The sequence below is a fragment of the Planococcus citri genome, chromosome 4 (genome assembly GCF_950023065.1).
Source record: "Planococcus citri chromosome 4, ihPlaCitr1.1, whole genome shotgun sequence".
In the NCBI taxonomy this organism is placed as follows: domain Eukaryota; kingdom Metazoa; phylum Arthropoda; class Insecta; order Hemiptera; family Pseudococcidae; genus Planococcus; species Planococcus citri.
The window spans coordinates 36,030,843-36,055,040 of record NC_088680.1 but is presented as its reverse complement, the minus strand read 5'-3'; the positions used below and the strand labels follow the sequence as shown (position 1 = coordinate 36,055,040).

The following is a 24,198-nucleotide window of genomic DNA, read 5'->3' as shown; positions in this document are numbered from 1 at the left end:
GGGGGGGGGGTACCGAAATACTACGATGTTAAAAATTTATTTAAGACATCAAATTCGTCTAGTTGCCCAGTCAACTTCAGATCTATTCCGGATCATCTAACAATACTTCAAACACTCCGTGTGCAGCGAATTCAAAATTGGAACTTATGGTAAGTCATTAACACGTCACCGCATCAAAAAATTTTCACAACATTGAACTCAATCGCAGCCAAGGTCCAGTGCTCGAACAAATTTCGCTCAAGTTCCGTTAAAAATATTAACCCATCGGATTCTCCACACCTTAATTTGCATATTTGCATTTGGTAGATATTTTTTGACATCTCGGCGGCCATTTTTTCTACGTGTGTGTTTGCAATGCAAATTCGAGGTGACCTGTTCATCTACATACGTACATTACTACATTATTATGCACTTCTAACAACTGTAAATTTATTCCTACGTCATATTATTATATAACCAGCTGTAAACTTTTTTACTGCAGCTTACAGTATTTCATTCGTGGTATTTCTTTACGAGTGACGCGACATTCAATAAAATTCATTTACGTGCTTATTTGGAAGACGAAATCGCTAACGTTGTAAACGTGACATTCATCACATTCGAATTCAAATCTGAAAATCGCATTCGATATTAACTTATCACAGAAGACATCATAGAAGAAAACGAAATAATAGGTAGTATACCTATACTTAAATTAAGGTTCAAATCGGTTTCAAAAATTCTACAAGAGTTTTTCCTTCAACGAGAGATTCGATGAGAGAGACGACTGCAATTATGAACTTTAAAAAAGTAGTAAGTTTTTTTAATTTTGGTGACATTTTTTTTTGTTGCGAATTTTTCATCATAAACAATCAATATCTACTTCAGATAAATCAGAAGAACCTGTTTTTTAAAAAAAAGAGAAGAAATAGAATTGTGAAAGTGAAGCATACCTATTCCTAGGTAAATTTTTTTCTGTGAGACCTTTCTTTGAGACTTTTTGAGGAAAATTTACAAATCTAGATTCGTCAAAAAATCATAAAAAATGTGCTGAAAGTTCGTTTCAAGGAAGGATCGACAAGCGTCTTGCTCCATAAATTTAAAGAAAACGAGATCACTGTTCATTTTTACGTTCATAGGCCTCCTTCAGAAGAATAACCATTTACCTCTTAACTACCAATTTCAAGGAAATGGTATTCAGCGAAATTGAACACAAAAATCACGTTATTTTTGTAGGTTTTCATGTCCAGCATGACAAGATAATTACCCACACTTCATCAAAACAACAAGTTCTTTACAATTCTTAAAATTAATTTCTCGTTGAAAAGAGTATAATTATTTACTCACAGAGATAAGATTTTAACATCATTATTTACTGTCATACTTTCACATCAAAACTAGAAAACTTCGTATCGCCAAAGCTACACTACATCGAATAAAATCACTCCAAAGTTAGCTTACTGACTTCCTCAGCACAGGAATCTTCACTCTTGGTGAATTCAGACTTGAAACACCTAACTTGATCGAGATCTGCATCAAAAAACCAACACAGTACGTCATTCATCACACATTCGTTCTTCATACGCAATACTCTTCCTACCCACGGTACGTCTCTGCATCGTATTTTATTCAACTTATAATCCTTAATAGCTTCGGTGGTAACGAAATACCACGTTAAAAAATCATCTACCAGAGTAAATTCATCGAGTTTTCTAGTCGATAAGGGATTTGGTTCGGATCTGGTTAATTCCAAAGGACCCAACAAATAAGAAAGTTTAACAATGGCATCCATTAACAATATTTCAAACACTTTATCTACAGGAAAATCGCAATTCGAACCGGGTGAATTATTCGAATCGAAGATACACCAGGATAAAAACTTTTTACAATGGTAAAAATTAATATTACCGGAATCCAAACAATAACGTCGCCAATATTCCAGTAATTTTCCTTTCGCGTAAACTACGCATATTTCAGAATACAAAAAAAGTTCGGTTATTTGGACTAGATCGTTGGCAGCGCCATATTTCAGTCTACTTATCAATAGATTTTGAAACCGTCGAGAGAAATAAAACTCAGCTTTGAAGTCGACAATCTCGTCCTTATTCGCGAAGCAGCCATCGATGAATTTGCTCAGTTCTGCGAATTTATCGATCTTCGAAACACACAGGAATAAATTATTCGACCGGATCATGTGTTTGGCGACTTTTCGTATCAGGTTTTCGTCCGATGTGCATATTTTCAAGAAATCCATCACGTCTTCGTAAAACTGTTGTTCGAATAAGTAACCGAGAAAATTTCCGATTGTTTCGCTAATCAACATCACCGTTTCGCCGAACTCTGGAATGTCTTCTTTTCGCATGCATAACTCCAGAAAATTATTTAGAAATTTGGCACGGTAACGAACCACGAATACTGGCCAATATCGAAGCCATAAACTGTTCCTCATTTCGAATGGCATATCCTTGAACAGGTATAAGAAAAATTTCATGTCGTGATGGTAGCTTCCTGGTTCATATTTCAGATCGAATTGCTCCAAGTCTTTCAAAATATCCTCCACTGCGTTGGATTGTTTGAAAACTGCTTCTTTTAACGCATTCGGAGCGCTGATCCAAATTTCATACAGAACCATTCGTACGTGAGCTGACGCATCGCAGTCCAGTGAATTAACGCATTTGTACGATTTACCGCATAGGGTACTCAAAAGAAGCAGAAACTGATCGCGGCTGATGAATTCTTTCGCATGGGTCCAAATTTGCATAACGAAATCGATGTACTTTTCTTTCCATACGAGTTGGGTGATAATATCGCCGGCATGGTGTCTAGAAACGTACTGCAGCTGTATACTGTTCATTTTTGGCAACATATGCTTGGCGTTTTTATAACGTGTCTGCCGTAATAACGCGGTAATAACTGGGAATTGCTCGATCGACGAATTTCTACTCCAGAAATACTTGAAAGCCGACCAATACTCGCATTGAAGTACCAACATGGTGGAGTATTCCGGATATTCCGGGTGCATAATCGGATTTCCTTCCATACGATTGCTCCAATAGTCGATTAAAAGACGATCTATCGACGCCAAGGAATCATTATTGATACTCGTTTTATCCGATATCGTCGACCAAATTCTTTTCACGTCTTCTTCGAAGCAATACGCGCAAGCGATTCTGAACTTTTCCAGCTGACTTAACCGGTCACTAGTTAGCAGATTCTTAGCGGTAAGCTCGACGCAAATGCTGCCATCAGGACCATAGCTCACGCTATCGAAGTACTTTACATGATCACTCATCGGGGAATTAAGATCTTCCGACGAAGTACGCAGCTTCTTGAAATGTTCGTAGATTTTTTTCAACTTTCGATCGACTGATTTGACTCGTTCGTCGATTAGTTTTTTGATACGTGTTGGCAGGGCAACCGGCAAAATATTATCGCAGCTGAATTGATCTTCGGCGCAATTCCGCATACGTTTAAAATTACATAAATCTAGCGCCAACCTGGTCGCGGAAAATTGCAGCAAAGTGGCTGGTGATGTAGGATAATTCAAAGGGTAACCGCCATTAGACCTCGCTTCCTCACGATCCGAATTATCCATCTTTTTTTCGGTTGTTTCTTGGAAGTTACGATCGGATTAAAATAGTAGGCTACGATATTCTGAAACCAAAATCAAATTAAACGCAATCTATTAGGTGTCTATCAGCTTCAGAAAATAAAAATGTTTCATTTTTCATTCTTCTCAATTTTCCCTGCAAAGGTGCCCACCTCCCATTCGCCTGCTTTTCTAGCATATTCATTTAACAAGAAAGGGTAAATTGACGACTTGTCCGATATCGATTTCATTAATTTTTTCGACTACTTTTCATTTCGAAGCTTCACTGCCCCACGTCCCAAATTTTCCACTTGAAATATTTCCATACTTTCAGCATTATTTTTTCAACATTTTTTGATCGAGTATTAGGTAGAAAATTTGACGTGTGAGTGACGCTAACGATTTTCAATTTTTCTAAACATTTTCTCGAGCTTTTCGGTTTTTCAAAAACTACGCCACACTGCAAATTCTGAGCTTGAAGGGGAAAAAGTGGGCAATTTGCGTCTTTTTTTCAACCTACAAAGGTATTTCTATTTTCCAACTTTCATGCAGATTTACTCACTTTGGAGTGACGATTCAAACCCGAACATTAAAAAAACTAGTTTTCTCATTCCAGAGTGTCTACCGAAAATTCCGAAGGCCAAATTCGCTCTTTTTTCGTACTTCAAAAATGAAATTTCGTACCACGTCAACGTCGTCAGATCTATGCATAGTCCCCCCCACCCCCCCAAACTGGTTTTCAAGATGTTTCGGGTTTTTAAAATTTTCTAAATAGGAAATTTTTTTGATATTTTTCTAATCTACCCCCTCCCCCCCAACCAAAAAATCTGGTCTTCAAGATGAACCAGATTTTTAAAATTTTCTAAATAGGTTTGGATATTTTTCTCCCCTCCCCTAAAAAATCAGGTCTTCAAGATGTTCCAGATATTTGAAATTTTCTAAATAGAAAATTTTTTGGATATTTTTCTCTCCTCTCTCCTCCCCATAGAGTGTCTACCAAAAATTCAGAAGGTCAAATTCGTGCTTTTTTTGTACTTCCAAAATGAAATTTCGTATCACGTTAACGTCGTTAGCTCTACCCATAGCCCCTCCCCACCAAAAAAAACTGGTCTTCAAGATGTCCCGGATTTTTAAAATTTTTTAAATACGTAGGAAATTTTTTGGATATTTTTCTCCCCTTCCCCAACCTAAAAAATCTGGTCTTCACGATGTTCCAGATATTTAAAATTTTCCAAATAGGAAATTTTTCGGATATTTTTCTCTCCCCCCCCCCCACCAAAAAATCTGGTCTTCAAGATGTACCAGATTTTTACAATTTTCTAAATAGGAAATTTTTTGGATATATTTCTTCTCCCCCTCCTAAAAAATCAGGTCTTCAAGATGTCCAAGATTTTTAAAATTTTTTAAATAGGAAATATTTTGGATATTTTTCTCCCCCCCCCCACCAAAAAATCTGGTCTTCAAGATGTACCAGATTTGCACAATTTTCTAAAAAGGAAATTTTTTGGATATTTTTTTCCGTGAAGGTAGGTACATAAGATTATAGGATAGACAAGATTCACACCCTTCTCCCCACCTTCCCTTCCCATCTCATCATTTTATTCAAAAGAACGAGAGAATAGTTAAAAACATTTCATGCAACCTCTAAAAAGGTTCGTCAACTTCATTGAAATCGAGAGTCAAGGCATTTTTGTGATTTTTGGACTACTTTTTCGAATTAAGAAAAATTCGGTGCAATGACCTGCAAAATTTTCAAGGTTTTTGAACCATTTTGTTCTCCAGAAAATGTAAAAAAATGTGAAGTGGCCCAAGCGAAGCGAGGGCAAAAGAAAATTTGTAATTTGAAAAACTTTTTCTGTATATTTTTCTTGTACCTACTACATGATGGCAAAAAAAAATTGAGAAAATTATGGGAAAATGCGCCATTTTGGATGAATTGCGCAGTGCGCACCTTTCCTACAACTTTAGCAGCCTACAGTTGAATTTGCAAATATTTTTTTTGGATTTCAAAAATTGATTGCTCAAGTTGCAAAAAAATGCACAATTCATTCAAAATTGCCAACTTTTCCATATTTTTTCTCACATTTTGTAAACATTTTATATCTCATTAAAAAACAAAAAAAAAACGTCGTAACAAACTGATTTTGTTTCCATTATCAGCAAATTTTTAAGTTTTGAAGATACATATAAAATGCAAACTCGAATTTTTCAAATTTGAAAGATGTAGTTTCCTAGGAAATTTAATTAGAAAATAAAGTGTTTGAAAAAGTATAATTCATGAAATACAGAACTACCTATATGGAAATTCAATAAAAATTGAAAACAACAACAGTTTTTATGATGTCAATTTTGAAAAAAAAATTCCGTGCTTTCTGCACAAACTGAAAACCCAAATCGGCAACAATTCACACCTCCTATTTTTCCCTTCCCTCGCTCCCCTCCACGAATTCATAGACGGATTTCATGGATTCAAAAAATGAAGTACATATTTTCTTGCCCATATTATTTTCAAAAACTATAATAAAATGAAAAAATTGAATTTTTCTTTGTAAAAAATTGGATCAAGTTATAAATGAAGAGTGATATTCCAAAACTCGCTTTGTCCATTTTTATCAAAGTGCGTTTTTCAGCGATACTTGGTAGATGAAGTAGTAACTCACATTCCTACATCATCAACTTACCAAAATGAGGTGTTAAACTCACCTAAATAGCCAATTCACTAAAAATTTTTAAAAAAATAATCTTCCAAAACGCGCTTTATCTATTTTTATTGAAATTTTTTTCTGCAGTATTTAGTGGATGAAGTGTATACCTACACTCCTACATCATAAATCCACCCAAATAATGTGCTAAACTCGCCTAAAAAGCCAATTTACCCGTTTAAAGGGAAACTGTTTTTCCTCTCTCCTGAAAAGTTGTGAAAATGGACAAAGCGAGTTTTGGAATATCACTCTTCAAATTCAAAATTTCGTGGTGATTATCTTGCTTAAATTTTGTTCAGTCAAATTTTCCACTAGCGAGTTGCAGAATACAGTAGGTAGTGAAGAAAAGCAAAAAAAAAAAAATGGATAATAATGAAAATTCACATACTCGTAAATCATCGGGGAAAGAGTGAAAATCAAAATGCTACGAATCTTAATCCGCGGCGATGAAAAAAATTCTGATCTGAAGGGGCACAAAGAGGCCACACTCAAAGGCTAAACCCGACGTACCAATTACAAATTATCGAAAAAAATCTGTAAAAAAGACCTAAAAAAGTCCAATCAAGAAATCGAATGTTGAAAAATTGAGCTCGTAAATTGCATGAAAACTCATTCCCCGCCATTTTTCTTATTAGAGTGGTATTTCGGCATCGCCTACAGAGCCACTGAGACGACTACTTTGAGAAAGAGGCAAACATGACCATTGCTGTTCCAAAAAAGAAACTGGTTTACTATGACAGCTTGAATTTCAATAAGTTTTATGGGAAGATTGAATACGATTTTAGTTAGAGCACAACCAGCTCACCCTTCAAGACTAGAAGTCGTTGGATTTCCACTACATCCTTATTTGCTCACAATCAGGATCTTTGAATTTTTTTTTTTACGACGGTTATTACGTCAAGTATAAAAATATCAACAATAGGGGTTGCATAGTTTCAAATTACCACAGGAGGAGCTAATCTTCCCTCTGCACACATTCGACATTTATCTCGATATGAAATAAGCAAAACAAGTGATTTTTCAATAAATACAAAATAAGTGTATTTGCTTTTCAAATTTTATAAAATGAATAAACTTTTTACTCTTCAATTCAGTTCACATACGTAGATAGGTATATGCACATATTAAAATAATTACAAATGAACGTACTTAGCTTAGACTTACTGGGTAGGTAATTATGAAAATATATCACTCGGAGACGTAATCTCATGTTAATTTCAACTAAATAACGTTACGATATGATAAAATTGATAATGTTATCAGATAACTTGTTTTCATCTTGCATGCAGTTAGCTTTTAATATGTAAATAAATTACGGAAAATGATCAGATGTACCTAAGTAATACATACAAACGTAATAATAAATTTGGGAGTTCAATATGATGTGAAATTCAACAACATTGTGACGGTCATGATCTAGCACAATAGTTGCAAAATTGTAAACCCACCATCGAAGCACGGAAAAAAAAAGTGTGGATAATTTTTACTATTTCAAACAGTAACCTGATCCCATTCAAAAATATTGTGATTTTTACTATGAGATTAGTAAATTTTACTATGAGAGTAATAAATTTTACCTAATTCTATAGGTAAAATGTATTTTTTGGCTGAGTAAAAATCACTATTATTTTTGAATGGTATCCGGTTACTATACTGAAATAGTAATTTTTATTAATTTTTTTTTCCCGTGAGAGAGTCATCAAGACTAGAGTAGTAATACGACGTAAATGATTCATTAGAGTCAAAATAGAAAACTAAATTACAAGTAAATCTTAAAAACAAACACAAACTTTTCAAACCAAAAACGACTCTGGATCTTGAGAAAAAAAAATTGATTAAAAAAGACAAAAATGTAGCATACATATTAGGATTCTACAATGCTAAAAATATGAGTTGTTTTTCTTCAACAGACTTCGTTTTCGAAATATCTATTCCAACCAAAATTGAAAAATCTCAGCGTAGGAAAATTTAAAAACCGGAAATGAGGGGAGGAGGGTTTTACAAACTTACTCTAATGCAGGTATCATTACATTTTTTGAAATACCTAACTTGATCGAGATCGCCATCGAAAAACCAACTCAACACATCATTAATCACACTTTCATTCCTTACACTTAATACTTTCCCTACTTCTGGTATATCTCGACGCCATATTCTACCCAGTTTGTAATCTCTTACTGCTTCAGGAGTAACGAAATACCACTTTAAAAATTCATCTACGATAATAAATTCGTCTAGTTTCCTAGCCATCAAGGGCTCTGGTTCAGATCTATTCATATTCAAAGGACCCAACAATACGGAAAGTTTAGGAACGGCGTGAAGGAACACTATTTCAAATACTCTATCTACGGGAAAATTGCAATTCGAACTAGATACATTATTCGTATCAGCGATGCACCATGATAAAAATTGTTTACAATCATTAAAATTTATCTTAGCCGATTTTAAATAATAAGATTGCCAATATTCGAGTAAATTTCGTTTGGCATTAATCAGATCTAATTCATTGTATAAAAACAGTTCAGTTATTGATACCATATCCTCAACTATTCCACTTCCGAGCCTACTTTTGAGAACATTCTGGAACTGCAGGGTGAAAAAAATCTTCGACTTGAAGCTCACGATCTCGTCATAGTCACTAAAACATCCATCGATGAACTTGCTCAGCTCGGTGAATTTATCGAATTGCGGATTATCGAGCCATTTATCGCTCGATACAACGAAGTCTGCTAAAAATTCTCGAAACAGCTCGTGATTAGGTGAACATACCTTCAGGTAGTCTATCAAGTCTTGGTGAAGTTGTCGTTCGAGTAAAAAATCGAGGAAAGGTTTAATTGTTTTGTAATCCAGCATCACGGTTTCTCCGAACCGTGGGATTTCTTCTTCTGTCATGCATAATCTCAAAAAAGTATCTAAAAATTTCGCACGATAGCGAACAACAAACACGAGCCAATATCGAATCCACAGACTATTCCTGCTTTCGAAAGGCATATCCTTGAAGAGGCGCAAGAAAAATGTTACGTCGTGATGGTAACATTCCATTTTATTTTTCAGATCGAAATTTTCCAAGTCGATCAAGATCCTAACCACTTTGTCGGATTTGAAAATTTCGTCCTTCAAAGAGTTCGGAGCAGTGATCCAGATTTCACAGAGAGCTATTCTCACGTGGACTAATTTATCACACTCGGATTGGTCAGCGCATTTGTACGATTTACTGCACAAAATACACAACAGTTCTAGAAATTTATCAACGTTGATGAGGTCTTTCGCTAGATTCCAAACTTGCATAACGAAATCCAAGTGTTTTTCTTTCCATACGAATTTGGTGATAATTTCAACCGAATAACGTTGTAAAACGTATCGCATCTGCGTTTCATTCAACTTCGGCAACATGTATTTGGCATATCTCAACTCCTTCTGTAACAGGCCTTTGATGAATCTATGCTTTCCCGAGCTCATCTCGTTCAAAATATACTTGAAAGCGGGCCAACAGACACGCTCTAGCGTCATCCAATTGACGATACGTTCATACCTCGGAGTATTACTAGAACCTATCATCTTCATAGCCCAATATTGCACCAAAGTACGATTAACTTCTTCCGAACAACCATCCCTGAGATCCGATGTATGGGCTATCGTCGGCCAAATTCTTCTAACGTCGTCTTCGAAACAATACATACACGCGATTCCAAACTTCTCTCGCTGGCTCAACGCCTCACTCGATAATAATTTCATGGCAGTCAGTTCCAAGCAGATGTTGCCATCAGGACCATAACTCACGCTATCGAAGTATCTCTCGTTGAAGTCGACTTTAAAATCCTTCTGGTCCTTACGTATACGGAAATGAAGGTACAATTTCGATAATTTTTTATCAACCGATTGGACGCGTTTATCGATTACTTTTATAACGCCAGCTGGTACGGCAATTCGCAAGGCATTTTCGTAACTGAAGTTTTCCAAGTCGCAATCCTTCAATGAACGTTTAAAATGACATAAATCTAGCGCCAATCTAGTCAACGCAAACTGTTGCAAGGTGGCCGGAGAGGTTGGATAAATTAGTGGACGGTTTTCGTTTATCATTTTCTCAAGATGCATGGAACTAAGATCGAATTAAGGTGAAATTCGATGTTCTGAAATCAAAATCAAATGAAACGCAATCCATTAAATGCTGCTACGGGGTGCCCGCCAGTTTCAAAACTTTAACGATAGTTCATGCAATTTCATATTCAGCTATAGAGGCGGCGAATCAACTTCAGTCGATTTTTCATGGCATTTTTCTTCAGTATAGGTACCTACTTCGTTTACAAGGGCGAAAAGTTGAAAAAGCCCAGCATCACAATCCTTTTTTTTTTCTATGCATGCATTACGTACTGTATTATACACATTTTCAGCTCAGTCTAGAATATTTTTTGGTCGAATATGTACAAAATTGGGCTTTTAAATGATGCAATCATTTTTAAAATCATTTTAAAAATCATTTTACAAATTTTTTCATCTCCATAATAAAATTTATATGTAAAATGATAGCCGCGCCACAACTCTTCCATATTGATCATTTCAAAATGTGTACAAAGGTGAGTCATTTTTCGACTTGTTTCAAATTTTGACGAAGCCTAACGAAAAATCGTTGCTAATGACCTCGATAAGATGTACGAAAAATTTCAACTTTTTTGGTCAAATTTTGCCCTTCTCCCCTCGACTTGAGCTCCAAATTTTGAAATTTTTTCAATGTTTCAATTCTTAAAATTTCAGTTCATGCGATCTCTATTAGAAAAATTTTGAGTACGTTATCGTCAAGTTCAGGATTTCTCAAACTATTAGTTTTTGCTTCAAAAAAGTATTTTATTCAGCATCTTAACGAAATAATTTTATTGATTGTGACGAAAACTCTCAATTTAAATGACAACGTGTGGATAAGTGAGCTCAAGCGTGCTAACTTTGCCTTCAACCATTGAAAAACACCTCAAAATTGGCCAATCTATTAATATTCAAGCAACTCGAAAACCATCACTCAACTTGGGTGGCGAGAACACGTCGCTCGATGGCTCCAGCTGAAGTCTAACCCTGAATGACCAGAATATAATCGTTTAATTAATGCACTAGCATTTTTGTTATGATTAACTGTAATATGGTTAGTAATTTCTCTCAATTACAAAATGAAGATAGGTACATACCTTTCAAATGACCAAATAACCATTAATAAATCAATTACACATCAACTATAACACATGAGCGTAGAAACACCAACTTCCTTAGGCGATCAAAAGTCGAGAAAACAGACGACAACAACAAGCTAACCAAGGTGGTATGATGTTATCCTCACAACACTTATTTATGTAGGTAGAGGTATACTAAACAAGCCTACAAGATAAGTCATTAATTATACTGGTGGTCAGTTCTAGCCTTTTCTAGCATCCACTCAACTAAACGTACCACTTGCACTAGTGATGGCGAAGTCTCTTCAATGCCTCGACTTGAAGAAAGCGCTCTAGGGAATGCTGATTGCTGACTGCTGGACAACTGGACACCTACGCCTGTGTTTGTTTTGTTTCCAGTTCTATCTACATTTTCATATTTACTATATTATTCTATGTTGCTGTTTGGTTTCAATTTCTATTTTAATTTTGGATTCCATAAAGCCCTTCATTTGTTCATATTTTATTCAATTTATCATTTCCCATCATTTTTTTATTGTGATTTTTTTCTAATTTTTCCTATTATTTATTATGCATTTATTTTTCATTCCCTTTCACTCTTTGTTTTTTGTATTTAAATTACACATACATAATTAATTTCTGTAATAGGTAGTAATTTTAAAAACTTTTTTTTATTCTTGAAACGTATCGTTTCAAATCTTCTTATAAGGACTTTTTCATACACTACTGGCTAATTTCATTCGAATTTAATACTAAAATGTTGAGTATGTTTTTGTTTTTACATTTTCTTCTCGTAAAATCCTACCTTAATACTTTCGGTGTTCCAATTTTATTTTTTTGTTTCAATTGAGTATTTTCAATATCGATTTCATTTCTAGAACTTCAAAATTTTGTTTTTCCATTTTGTTTTTTAACGGTCAATTAATTCGTTTGTAGAATTTTTTTTATCTCATTTCGAGATTGTGAGGATGACATTTTTTTGGTCATCATTTTGAGGTCTTTTGATTTTCAATGTTTATTGTTTCCGTTTGTATTTTTGAGGTCTCCTTTTTTATAGGTATAGGTAGAGCCCTATATCGATTTTTGTGTCTGATTTTATTTTAACCTATAGGTTTTCTTGCTTTTGGCGTTTGATCTAATTTTAGTTAGGTACCTAGGTATTGTTTTTTAAATTTCAATTCAATTTTTCACAACGAAGCGAAGGAACGAGCCGGGTTGGGGGCAGCGGAGCAGCCCAGAGGGCGGAGTCCTGTAGTCACTTTATGAAATATTTTTAAAAAATGGAAAATTTTGAACTTTTTAAGACGATTTTTCGCCAAAAAAGTGTAGTAACGCAATAATTGTCTTTTAACATTCTTCTCTTTTGACCGAGGTAATTTTTTAGAAAATTCAAATACTTACAAAAAATTTGAAAATTTGAAATTTTTACCAAAAAAGTGCAGCTATTGTGATTTTCTCGTACTTTTCATCTTCCACTCAAATATACATAGTCTTCGACTCATTTTTTTTGTTCAAATTGGAGTAGATTTGAAAAAAGTTTTTGGGGGACCTCAAAAACCAATGAGAACATTTTTGGGTCCCCCAGCTTTTACCATCGCTTTTCTACTAGAAATTCAAATTTTAAAATATATCTACATACCTAGGTATACGTTGGAAATCAAAAAAAAAAAATTATTGATGATAAAACGATAATTATTGGCCATGCGTATTAGGTACATCCACTTGGAAGTAAGAAAGCTGTTTTTGACATTTTTTCAGTTTTTTCGGGTTATTTTACAAGTCTGGAATATGTTCAAAATTGTATCATTTTTGTAAGTCATGCAACTCATGCAAAACCCTTGTGTTTAATCAAAAAAATCTTTTCGATTTTCAACGAAAATTTTAAAATTTTAAATCGCAGTAGATAGAAAAGTGATGGTAAAAATTAGAAGACCTATAATTTTTTCCAGAGTATTTTGAGATCCTTCACAATTTTTTTTCGAATCCCCCTCAAATTTTCCCAAAAAATCAACTATCTACTCATACATCGATTCAAGTTTTAAAATTTTGCAGACAAAATAACGCAAAATTCGTTATGTCGCTCTTAGCCCCAGGAACCAGTGAGGGAGGTTTAAAGATTTATTATGATCAATTTCTGGTGTGCCGTTGATGAATGCAATTTTTTAAAGTAGATTCAGTTCAAAAAGAAATTATGAGACATGATATTCTTTTGAAATTTCTAGACAGTTATGTGTACTAAATATACAATTTAATTACCTATTAAAAAAACGGTACAGCAATTGCGAATGATGACTAGAACATGGTCGAGACTTTTTATTTACATTTCCTCGAGAAAAAAGTAAAAAAAAATATATATATGTGACCCGCTCTGACAAAACCGACCATTTTGACGAAATTTCAAAAAATGTTTTTTTATCAAAAATCTGATCTTTCAACCCCTAAAACTCATTTTAAACAGCATTATTTTGGGCACTTTTTTTGTCGAAACGGTCGGTTTTGTCAGAGCGGGTCACATATAACGAACTCACTCCTTACGGTTTTCTGACGCATAGAATAAATCGAACGAAATTACTCTAGCATAGGCTCACTCCTATCCTTTGCGCAATCACCTTTGTCATTATTCAATTTAGATTTGAAATTCTTAACTTGATCGAGATCTCCATCAAAGAACCAACTCAATACATCATTAATCACACTTTCATTCTTCATACTCAATACTTTTTTCACCCCTGGTATATCTTGAGACCTAATTTTATCCAACTTGAACTCTCTTTTCCCTTCAGGGGTAGCGAAATACCATGCTAAAAATGCATCTACGACATTAAATTCGTCGAGTTTTCTAGTCGACATGGGATCAGGTTCGAATCTACTTAATTCTAAAGGACCTAATAAATACGTGAGTTTTGGAACAGCATCCATTAACAATATTTCAAATACTCTATCTACAGGAAAATCACGATTCGAACCGGGTACATTATTCGTATCAGCGATACACCAAGATAAAAATTCGTTACAATGATAAAAATTAATTAGTTTAGAATCTAAACAACAACGTCGCCAATATTCGAGTAAATTTCGCTTCGCGTAAACCACATCCGGTTGCGAATACAAAAAAAGCTCGGTTATGCGTATCTGATCGTTGGCTACACCACATTTGAGCTTGGCTTCGAGCAGATTTTGGAACTGTTGCGAGAAATAGAACCGCGCCTTGAAATTCATAACCTCTTCGCTATCCGCAAAGCAGCCATCGATGAATTTGCTCAGCTCGGTGAATTTATCGAATTGCGGATCATTGGGTAATTTATTCCTCTTCTGGATCATTTCTCTTCCCATCTCTCGAACCAGACCGTCGTTCGTTGAGCAAATTTTCAAGTAATCCATCACATCCTCGTAATATTGTCGTTTGAATAAGCTATCGAGGAAACTTCCTACCATTTCAAAATCCAACATCACCGATTCCGCGAACCGTGGAATTTCTTCGTTTCTCATACATATTTTCAGAAAGCTACTCAAAAATGCCGCACGATAACGTACAACGAAGACGAGCCAATATCGAAGCCACAGACTGTTTCTCATTTCGAAAGGCATATCCTGGAACAACTGCAAGAAAAACTTCATATCGTGATGATAACACTCAGCTTGATTTTCGCGATCGAAATTTTCCAAATCGTTTAATATTTTTTCACCGAAGTTGGAATTGAAAATTTCGTACTTCAGCGAGTTCGGAGCACTGGTCCAAATTTCGTTAAGAGCTATTCGAACATGAGCTGATTTATCACAATCGTTCTGACTGGAGCATTTGTACGATATTCGGCACAAGGCCCGTATAAGATGTAAGAATTGCCCATCGCTAATGCATTCTTTGGCTAGGGACCAAATTTGCATCACGAAATCGATGTATTTTTCTTTCACAACCAGTTGGGCGATAATATCACCGGCATGGTGCTGCAAAACGTAACGCATTTGAATCCTGTTTAACTTTGGCAGCATATACTTAGCATTTTTGAACCGACCACTTCGCAAGAAAGCACTGATACATCGATATTGCTGGAACGAGTGAATCCTATTCAAAACGTACTTGAAAGTAGTCCAATATTTACACTGTATCCTCAAGCACGCCATCATATGTGGATACGGTGGCAGCAAACGTCTAACTCTGCCCATATGAGCGACCCAATATCTCACCAAAACGCGATCTGTATCGAAAACGAAAGCATCCTCGAATCTTGCAAGATTGCTTACAGTCGGCCAAATTCTTCTAATATCATCTTCGAAGCTATACACACAAGCGATTCCAAACTTCTCCAGCAGATTCAAACGGTCGTTAGATAGCAGTTTCTTGGCTGTAAGTTCGAAGCTTATGTTACCATCAGGACCATAAGTCACGCTTTCGAAGAATCTTGCGTCATCGCTCTGGTTACCATCCTCTATTGTACTATGCAGTTTGTTAAAATGGTGACATATTTTCCGCATCTTCCGACCAACTGACTCGACTCGTTCGTCGATTACGTTTTTAATACGAGTTGGTAGGGAAACTTGAAGAATATTTTCGCAATTGAATTGCCCTTCGGGGCAATTCTGGCCATGTTTAATAATATATAAATCTAGCGCCAACCTGGTCGCAGCGAATTGAAGTAAAGTAGCCGGAGAGGTGGGATATTTCAGAGGGCTTTCTTCGAGTCTCATTCTTTCACGAATCTGAGAAATCATCTTTACTTTTTTGTTTTTGTTTTTTCAAACTAGTTTTCGATTAGAATTTGATATTCTGAAATCAAAATCAAATTAAACGTAATCCATTAGGTACTACTTTCGAGTACTTGATTCATGTTATCTTTCGTAAGGATTTTTCTTTCTAATTTTATGGATAAAATTACCAATACCTACATAAGCAATAAGTTTCAAGTTACATCTGAAACAAAAGACACTGTTCTAGAAGTGAAGACCAGAAAATCTGGAGGAAGTCAAGTTCTGGAAATTTAGTTGGGTTTTCGGAATAATGTGGTACATATATTGGTGTTCTTTACCTGTCATCAACAGAAGCAGAATACTTATGTACCTCTGTGTTCTTTTATACGACTGAACTTGTATAGTTCAGCTATCTTTCAAAGCTGTTGATTTTCCTCTTGTCAAATCTATTCTTGTAGGTAGGTAATACTATTAAACGATAATGCCAACTGTGCGCATTTTCATTAAATAAACTGATATTCATGCATTCATTCAAGAATCTCGATGTTCGCAATTATTTTATGAAACAGAAAACAATCTCAATTCAACTTTTTTTTTTTGGCGTCTCCAGAACAATTTGAAAAGAGGAGTTGCGAAAGGCCATTTTTTGGCCCCACCTAGTTTTCAGCTCGACCACTCTAAAAATGTTGTAATAAATGTCCGAAATACGAATCCGTGGTTAGTTAACCGAAAATGACCATTTTTTGAGCTTCAGGGGTTCCCAAAGTTGCGAATAAAAAAATAATTTTAGGAACCACTGAATATTATTTTCAAAAACTTTTTAAACGTAAAATATCTTTTTGAATCGAATCCGATAAACGTTATGTGAGGTGATTTTCTTACTTTCGACCCTCGGGAGCAAAAATGAGGGGGGGGTTCAATTTTTTGAAAATTTTGGAACCACCATTTTGATATTACCCCTTTGAACCCCGCTAAAAAGCTTTTTACAGTTCATTAGTATCTGAAAGACCTCCACTCTACCAAATTTCGACCTCAATAAAAATTTTCGCCGGTACTCAAAAATCTAATTTTCCAATTTTTCGTAATTTCGATATTTTGGGAACCCCTGGAAAACTAGAAACCTGGGATTTACGCCATACGTAACGTTTTGACGTATATATTCGATTATTTAGATGAAAAAGTGGAATTATGGTCCTTGTATATTTGTAATTTTGTACCCTTTTTTTAGAGCCTCCCATTTTAGGTACCCCTAAAAAAGGCGTTCATGCATAGTTTTTCAAATAAATTGAAGAATTTACATTTGAAACACACTAGCAAGTGCTCGATAATTTTTCGAATGATTTTTCCAGTAACTTTCAAAAATTGAACTAAGTATTTGGGATCAAATTCTGAGATTTTTACAATGTTGAAATCGTGAAAACCTGATTTTAACGTCTTTTCGAAGAGTTAAATCTCAGAATTTGACCCAAAATAGCTCAATTTTGAAACTAACTGGAAAAATCACTCGAAAAATTAGCGAGCACTTGCTAATGTGTTTCAAATGTAAATTCTTCAATTTATTTGAAAAACTATGCATAAACGCCTTTTTTATGGGTGCCTAAAATCGGGGGGGGGGGCTCTAAAAAAGGGTTCAAAATTACGAATATACAGAGAGCTTAATTCAACTTTTTCATCTAGATTATTGAATATATGCCTCAAAACGTTACGTTTGGCGCAAATCACAGGTTTCTAGTTTTCTGGGGGTTCCCAAAATATCGAAATTACGATAAATTGTAAAATTGGATTTTTGGCAAAATTTTATTGAGCTAAAAATTTGGTAGGATGGAGGTTTTTCAGATACTAATGAAATATAAAAAGCTTTTTAGCGGGGCTCAAAGGGGTAGGTCCAAAATGGTGGTTCCCAAGTTTTCCAACCCCCCCTCCCATTTCTGCTCCCGGGGGTCAAAAATTGAAATTCACAACTTTGGGAACCCCTGGAGCCCAAAAACTGGTCATTTTGGGTTAACTAACTACGGATTAGTATTTCGGACATTTATTACAACATTTTCAGAGTGGTCGAGTTGAAAATTAGGTGGGGCCAAAAAATGGCCTTATCGCAACTCCTCCTTTCAGAAAAAAATTGAAAAATTGCTGGAGGCTTGTGTGAGTTGAAATGAAGGTTTTTTCACATAGGTTCACTTTTCTCAAAAAAAATTACATTTCATAAAAAAAAAGTCAAAAAACACATTTTCAACAAAATTTTCCATTTGTTTTTCAATTTTTCAAAAATTTACCAAAAATGAACTTTGAATCCTAAAATTTTGGTCACCGGCAGTTCAACATGGTCTCATATTCGATCTAGTGTGGTTTCGTTCAGATCGAGGAGCGTCATACGTATCACAAAATACGAAGGTCGTTTCCAATTCCTCCTCCTCCTCCTCCTTCTCCAAGCGGAGGATCCTCGAAAGAAAATGAATTAACGAACAAAAATAACACGTTTGCAACAACAAGAACAAAATTCCAGGCTTGTTAACCGGTTTTTAACCATTAACCGTAACCGCAAATTAACCGGTTAATTAACCGAAAAAAATTAACCGTAACCAAAAAACCTTTTTTTTTTGAAATATCACTAACCATAACCGTAACCGTAACCGTTTTCTGAGATCAAAATAAACCGTAACCATAACCTTAACCAAAAAATGTTTAGAAAAAAACCGGTTACAAAATTTTAAAATTCATTATTTTCTTTTTATCTGAGTTTTTTTAAATGTGATTTGTAGTGATTTGAAATTTTAATCAAAAAAATGATCAAAACATTGAAAATATTACCAGTTTTCCAATTTTTTAAACTTCAAAATTTCAAAGTCCGAAAGAATTTTTGGAAATTTTCAAATTTTCAACTGTAATTTTAACCATTAACCGACATTTTAAGCTCAACTGGAAAAATTACCACCAAAAACTGTAACCTTAACCTTGACCATTAACCGAAAAAAATGGTCATCAATAACCGTAACCTGAACCTTAACCGTAACTTTAAAAAATGAATAACCTTAACCGTAACCTTTAATCGAAATTTTGAATTTCTTGTTTAATTTTTAACCATAACCTTAACCGGAAATATTTTTTTTCGGTTAACAAGCCTGCAAAATTCCAAATTATAAATCTATCAAACACTCAAATTCAAAAATTTTGTAACCATTGCGAAATTCAAACCCATTACTACACCGAAAATTGTCGATTCAAAACGTCTAATTTGAGCACAGTTGAGCATTCATAAGTATAGAATCCCTGATTATTCCCAAGCACGAATGCAGGAAAAAGAAATTCAACGAAGGAATTAAAAATACTCGTAGGATAACTTGTAACCACTGCAAAAAATTTGGAAACTTCGTGCAAATTTGCAAAAAACTCCAATGGAAAAAAGATCAAAAAAACTGCAATCAAGCTGAAAATTCAGGTTCAGAGGCCAGCTTGAAAATTTATACCATATCCTGTTTTGTTTAGCATTATAAAAAGTAAAAATGTGTACCGGTTTTGTTTGTTCTGTTTTCAATTTTAGAAAAATCGTTTTGAAAATATTTCTTACACTTTAAGCTAGGTAGGTATATGTAACCTATTTGTACGTATTTCACGTAGTGTATCCTTTCACTTTCTAATATCTATCCTCTTTCAAATCATGTAAATAATCCTGCTATTTACATGTTCTTGCAAAATTTCCAAAAATATTGTCCATTTTTTCAAAAATGTTACAAGTTGTCGCCCTTAAACACTTCAATTCAATTCTTCCCCTCAAAACCAAATAATTGCTTGGAACTCAAAACACTCGAAGATTTTATATTACAGTAGAGGAATGTTAATTATTTTTCAATTAAAACTTCAATCCATATTGATTAAACAACGAATAAAATCAACAATGGTGTCTTCAATTTTTCATTTTTGTTCGGTGATTAATTTTAATTCACTAATACGAAATAGTTTGAAAAATTAATCGGGTACTAATGGTAAGAAGTGCGAATGAGCGTTGACGACACTAAAATTACCTATTAATTAATAGTACCTATAATGAATAAATTGCATACCTTCACAATATGCATTTTTAAATTTAAAAATAACACCCATTCGAAGCAACTGCAAGCAAGAGCACCATGCACATTCAACATATCACAAACTGGCAACCCTGCTTTTTCGCCGGTCGCACTTTCAATACGGCCCGGCCGCGTTATCGCAATAAAAAACAATGTTGACTCAACTTCAAGAGCCAAAATACCACGTACGTTTCAAAGACAGAAACATAATTAATATTAACAACTGAACGATAAAATGATGAAACTCCATCAAAATTATACGAACACGAGTTTGCACGCCAACATCCAAAATGCGAAATAAACTACTTAAATAATATAATGAATACATTCAAGCTAACTCACCAATAATCGGACAATCTGAATAAGTAGTTTCACGCATCGAAGTGCATATTATATCTCGAATCAACTCATTGATTGCATAATTATTCGTATATAAATCGGGTTATCTGCATCACACGCGACACAGAATCATTTGACAGTTACTTGGCGTATTACCGAACAAAACTAGTCGCCGAAAATATGCAAAATATTACTCGATTCGATTGAAATAAGATACGAATAGCGATCATAAATACAAATACATTGCACAGCGTTCACATTTCTTTCACAAACTGAATTGACGTAAGTGTAAAACGAAGGAAAGAGTCGGAGGGAGACGTGAAACGTGTACTAACGAACTATCAACGAACGACGAACACACACACACACACACACACACACACACACACACGTTTACGCTACAGTGTACTTTTTTTTAAACAGATAGCGCCGTCAGTGTTGCCGCGGCTACGATTAATTAAATTTCCTATGAAGAATTGAAGATAGACAAATCATATACTTGACACTTGAGCAAGTAAAGCTCAAAGCTCTTTAAAATAATATATCCTACGCTACGTATTACGCGTACCTAATACATTACCTACTTTTGTTTAATTGTTTTCCATTTCATTTCTGCAACTGAACAGATCCAATTAACTCCAATTTCTTCAAAGTCGAATCCAAAATTTTACACAATGAGCAATCCAAAACTAAAGATCAGTATTTTTATTTTGAAATAAAATACTCGTAATAGGTAAATTCATGTAATCATTTCATATAAAATAAATTTATTTCCACTTCATTATTGAATTATTAATTCAGGAATGAAATTAAATCAATAAATCTATTTTAAATTAATTTCATTGATAAAATTCCTGTTTTTATTGGACCACCCAACTAAAAAAAAATTGTAGAAAAAATTGAAAGAATTGAAAATTTTTTGAATTTTGAAAACTTTGAGCTCAAGTTACGGGAGGAGAGAAGGGCAAACGTTGACCAAAAAATCCAAAATTTTTCTGTGTCTTATTGAGGTCATTTGGCAATGATTTTTTGCTAGGTACATTAAAACTTGAAAAAAATTAAAAAACGACCCATCCTAGGGTACACCAAAAAAAAAAAAAAAAAAACCAAAAAAAACTTCTAAAATTCTTAAATCTTGACCGTTCATTACCAAAGAGCCAAAAGGCAACCAAACTATACGAGAATGTGCTGATAGAATTATACATACATAATTAAGATTGGCTAGTCACAGTGAATGACAATAATAGTAGCACATGTTGTTGTTGTTAGACTGAGATGATAAGGTGATAACATTCCAACAATCGTGAGGTTTCATTTCGTGATGCTAACCCGTATTTTCAACAAAAAACTTTCTTCAGCAGGGTATTCGGTGTTTCTGCGCACCCTGTACCTACACTAGTTAACGTACTTACGTATATCTAATTAACCTACCTATACAGGGTGTCCGGGGAGTGGTAGTACAAACTTCGGATTTGGATATGACCGGGTATATAGGCCTACGAGTAAAAAAACGTAAGATGTACAAGTTGCCTATCTTGAAAATCAAAGGAGCAAAATACGTTTTCAAAATCTAGAGCAAAAATCCAATTTTGACCATAGGGGTCAGTAGTATTTTGAAAAATGAACAAAATTACCAGTTATGACTTTTTGTCCAACTTGCAAACTGAAGGGGCCACAATCAATGATTTTCAATTTCAAAAAATCGCGGTGAAAAAAATTAATGCAGAAATAAGTACTACGTACGTACTACTTACTACTTACTTAGTTCAAAAAATAAACAAATTTTATTATGGCCACTAATGGGACCCCTATGGTTTCAATTCACCACTGGTTTTTTTCTACAGAAATGTATTTCAAATTAATTGAAAGTGGAAGATTTTGATTACTTTCCAAAAAAAATTAGCATCAACAAAGTTGGTGGTAACTTGCATAGGTAGATTAGTATTATGCAATACATAACTAAATTAGGTATTTTTTTTGCTGGCACTTGCACTCTCACACAATAAAGTTTCCAGTTGTCTGGAGCAATCTTCATGAAGGAGTGAGAGAGACAGCCTGAAATGGGATACATAAAGGAATGAGAAAGATAGCACTGATTGCATAAGGTAATGGAGTTTAACATTGACAGACTATGCAACAAAATTAGCTATTTTTTTGGCAATATAACTTTGATATTATACAGTCTCAAGTACATTTTTTATTTCAAAACAGGATGGAAAATGGGTATCTATAAAGAATAAAATTGTGTGGACAAAGTATAGTGCAGTTTTCTTGTTTTCCATTGCGTGATGTACGAATTACTTTTACATAGGTATAAGACTAAAGTTGATGGTACTTCATTTATATATAGTAGAAGCTTATTTGGAAAAGCAACCTACACATGAAATCAACTTAGCCAAATTTACGCTTGATTTGAACCACCCGGGTGATCAAAAATTCCAACTTGTAGACGAAATAATTGAATCAAATTTGAGTGAAATAGTTTCGCACTTTGCATTTGAATCTACTTCAGTCACCGAGGAGAAATTGACAATAAGGATCAATTTCAGCAGAGTTTCTGGACAGTGTAAGTTTTTTTAAAAATTTTATCTATGTATGAGTACTTGCTTTTTTTTTGAAAAAATCAATTTCTCTTAATGTTAATTGCTGTTTTTTTTTGTTAAAATTCCAGTAAATTTTGTTTTTTTTTTTTGAAAAAATCAATTTCTCTAAAGTTGATTGTTTTTTTTTATTTAAAAAAATTCAATTTCTCTCAAGTTAATTGCTGTTTTTTTTTTTTTTTGAAAAAATCAATTTCTCTAAAGTTAATTGCTTTTTTTATTTTAAAAAAATTCAATTTCTCTCAAGTTAATAGCTGTTTTTTTTGTTGAAATTGCAGTACTTACCTACTGCTTTTTTTTTGTTAAAATTCCATTTTTTTAAAAATCAGGTTTATTAAATTAGCTTTACTCCTTAAAGGTACAGGAATGAAGTGCAGCAAATAAAAATGGCATCAGGTCTTGTTGATATTGTAAAAAAGCTGGGTTAGGGGACAGCCCAAAATTTCACCAGCCTTACAAAGCTAGAGAAAGGAGTCATCCGCACAGTGACTGAGATGTCAAGGAAATAATATAAAGGCGAGGAAAACGCCCAATTTAATTCCGTCCAATTATTTTTGGACGGAGAAACGAGAACGTCGAGAACTAATTTATCTCGTAAGTAGGATTACTAACTTTTACCTAACCTATAGATTATATTCTAATAATTTTCTTTGTAACAGAAAGAATATCTGAGGTGTTACCAGCAGCTACTGAAGAAGATTTCGAAGATTTCAAGTCTACTCACAAATTCTTCATACATGAAGGAATGCACGGAAAATGGTCCCTAGTTTCATTTCCAATGGTAGAGGCTTGCAATGGGTGTCTGTGTGAAGAATGTAAAGAATGTAGCTGTGGGGAAAGGTAACTTTTACTCTTTTTTTGTTACTTTTTCATAATTATTTGTTTCAATATCTTTTTTTTTTCAAAGTGAAGAAGTATGCCCCTGTTACATGAAACACAAACTACACAATCCAATGTTGTTTAAAGAAGTTGTTGCTCAAAAAATCATGAGAAAATTTCAAAATGTTGGAAATCTTACTGCATTATTGAATAAAATGTCATTGTAAGTGTGACATGTGAGAAACAATAAACTGACAAAACCTA

At 34.2% G+C, this 24,198-nt stretch overlaps 3 protein-coding genes and 1 long non-coding RNA gene across 6 annotated transcripts in view; 1 reads left to right on the top strand and 3 right to left on the bottom strand.

Annotated features, from left to right (window-relative positions):
• LOC135845682 (uncharacterized) overlaps positions 1 to 20,794 on the bottom strand; it is a 27,204-nt gene extending 6,410 nt beyond the window's left edge. The window contains exons 1-2 of one of the 2 annotated variants that reach the window (XM_065364451.1): positions 20,519 to 20,794; positions 16,042 to 16,191 (exon numbers count right to left, since the gene is read on the bottom strand). The gene's annotated coding sequence lies outside the window, so the exon portion shown is untranslated. The remainder of the gene's footprint in view (positions 1 to 16,041; positions 16,192 to 20,518) is intronic. The other variant, XM_065364449.1, reaches the window with a different exon arrangement.
• Positions 480 to 24,198, bottom strand: part of LOC135845684 (uncharacterized) — a 71,149-nt gene continuing 47,430 nt past the window's right edge. The window contains exon 2 of the mRNA XM_065364458.1: positions 480 to 3,633. Within this exon, the coding sequence (XP_065220530.1) occupies positions 1,421 to 3,574 (2,154 nt within the window). The 5' untranslated portion in view covers positions 3,575 to 3,633 and the 3' untranslated portion in view covers positions 480 to 1,420. The remainder of the gene's footprint in view (positions 3,634 to 24,198) is intronic.
• On the top strand, positions 539 to 24,198 carry LOC135845693 (uncharacterized). 2 transcript variants are annotated; one of them, XR_010558806.1, is made up of 4 exons: positions 21,351 to 23,081; positions 23,474 to 23,709; positions 23,775 to 23,955; positions 24,023 to 24,198. It is a non-coding gene; the product is annotated as an uncharacterized LOC135845693 (long non-coding RNA). The 2 variants fall into 2 exon arrangements; XR_010558807.1 differs by lacking the exons at positions 21,351 to 23,081; positions 23,474 to 23,709 and adding an exon at positions 539 to 674.
• On the bottom strand, positions 7,310 to 13,797 carry LOC135845687 (uncharacterized). Its single transcript, XM_065364463.1, has 2 exons — positions 11,445 to 13,797; positions 7,310 to 10,400 (listed from the first exon to the last, which is right to left on the bottom strand). Exon 2 carries the CDS (start codon positions 10,363 to 10,365, stop codon positions 8,269 to 8,271), a length of 2,097 nt encoding a protein of 698 aa, XP_065220535.1. The 5' UTR covers positions 10,366 to 10,400; positions 11,445 to 13,797; the 3' UTR covers positions 7,310 to 8,268.

What these genes read in the sequence shown, in the direction of transcription:
- LOC135845687 (XM_065364463.1), bottom strand. Translation starts at nt 10,365, where the DNA reads ATGCATCTTGAGAAAATGATAAACGAAAACCGTCCACTAATTTATCCA.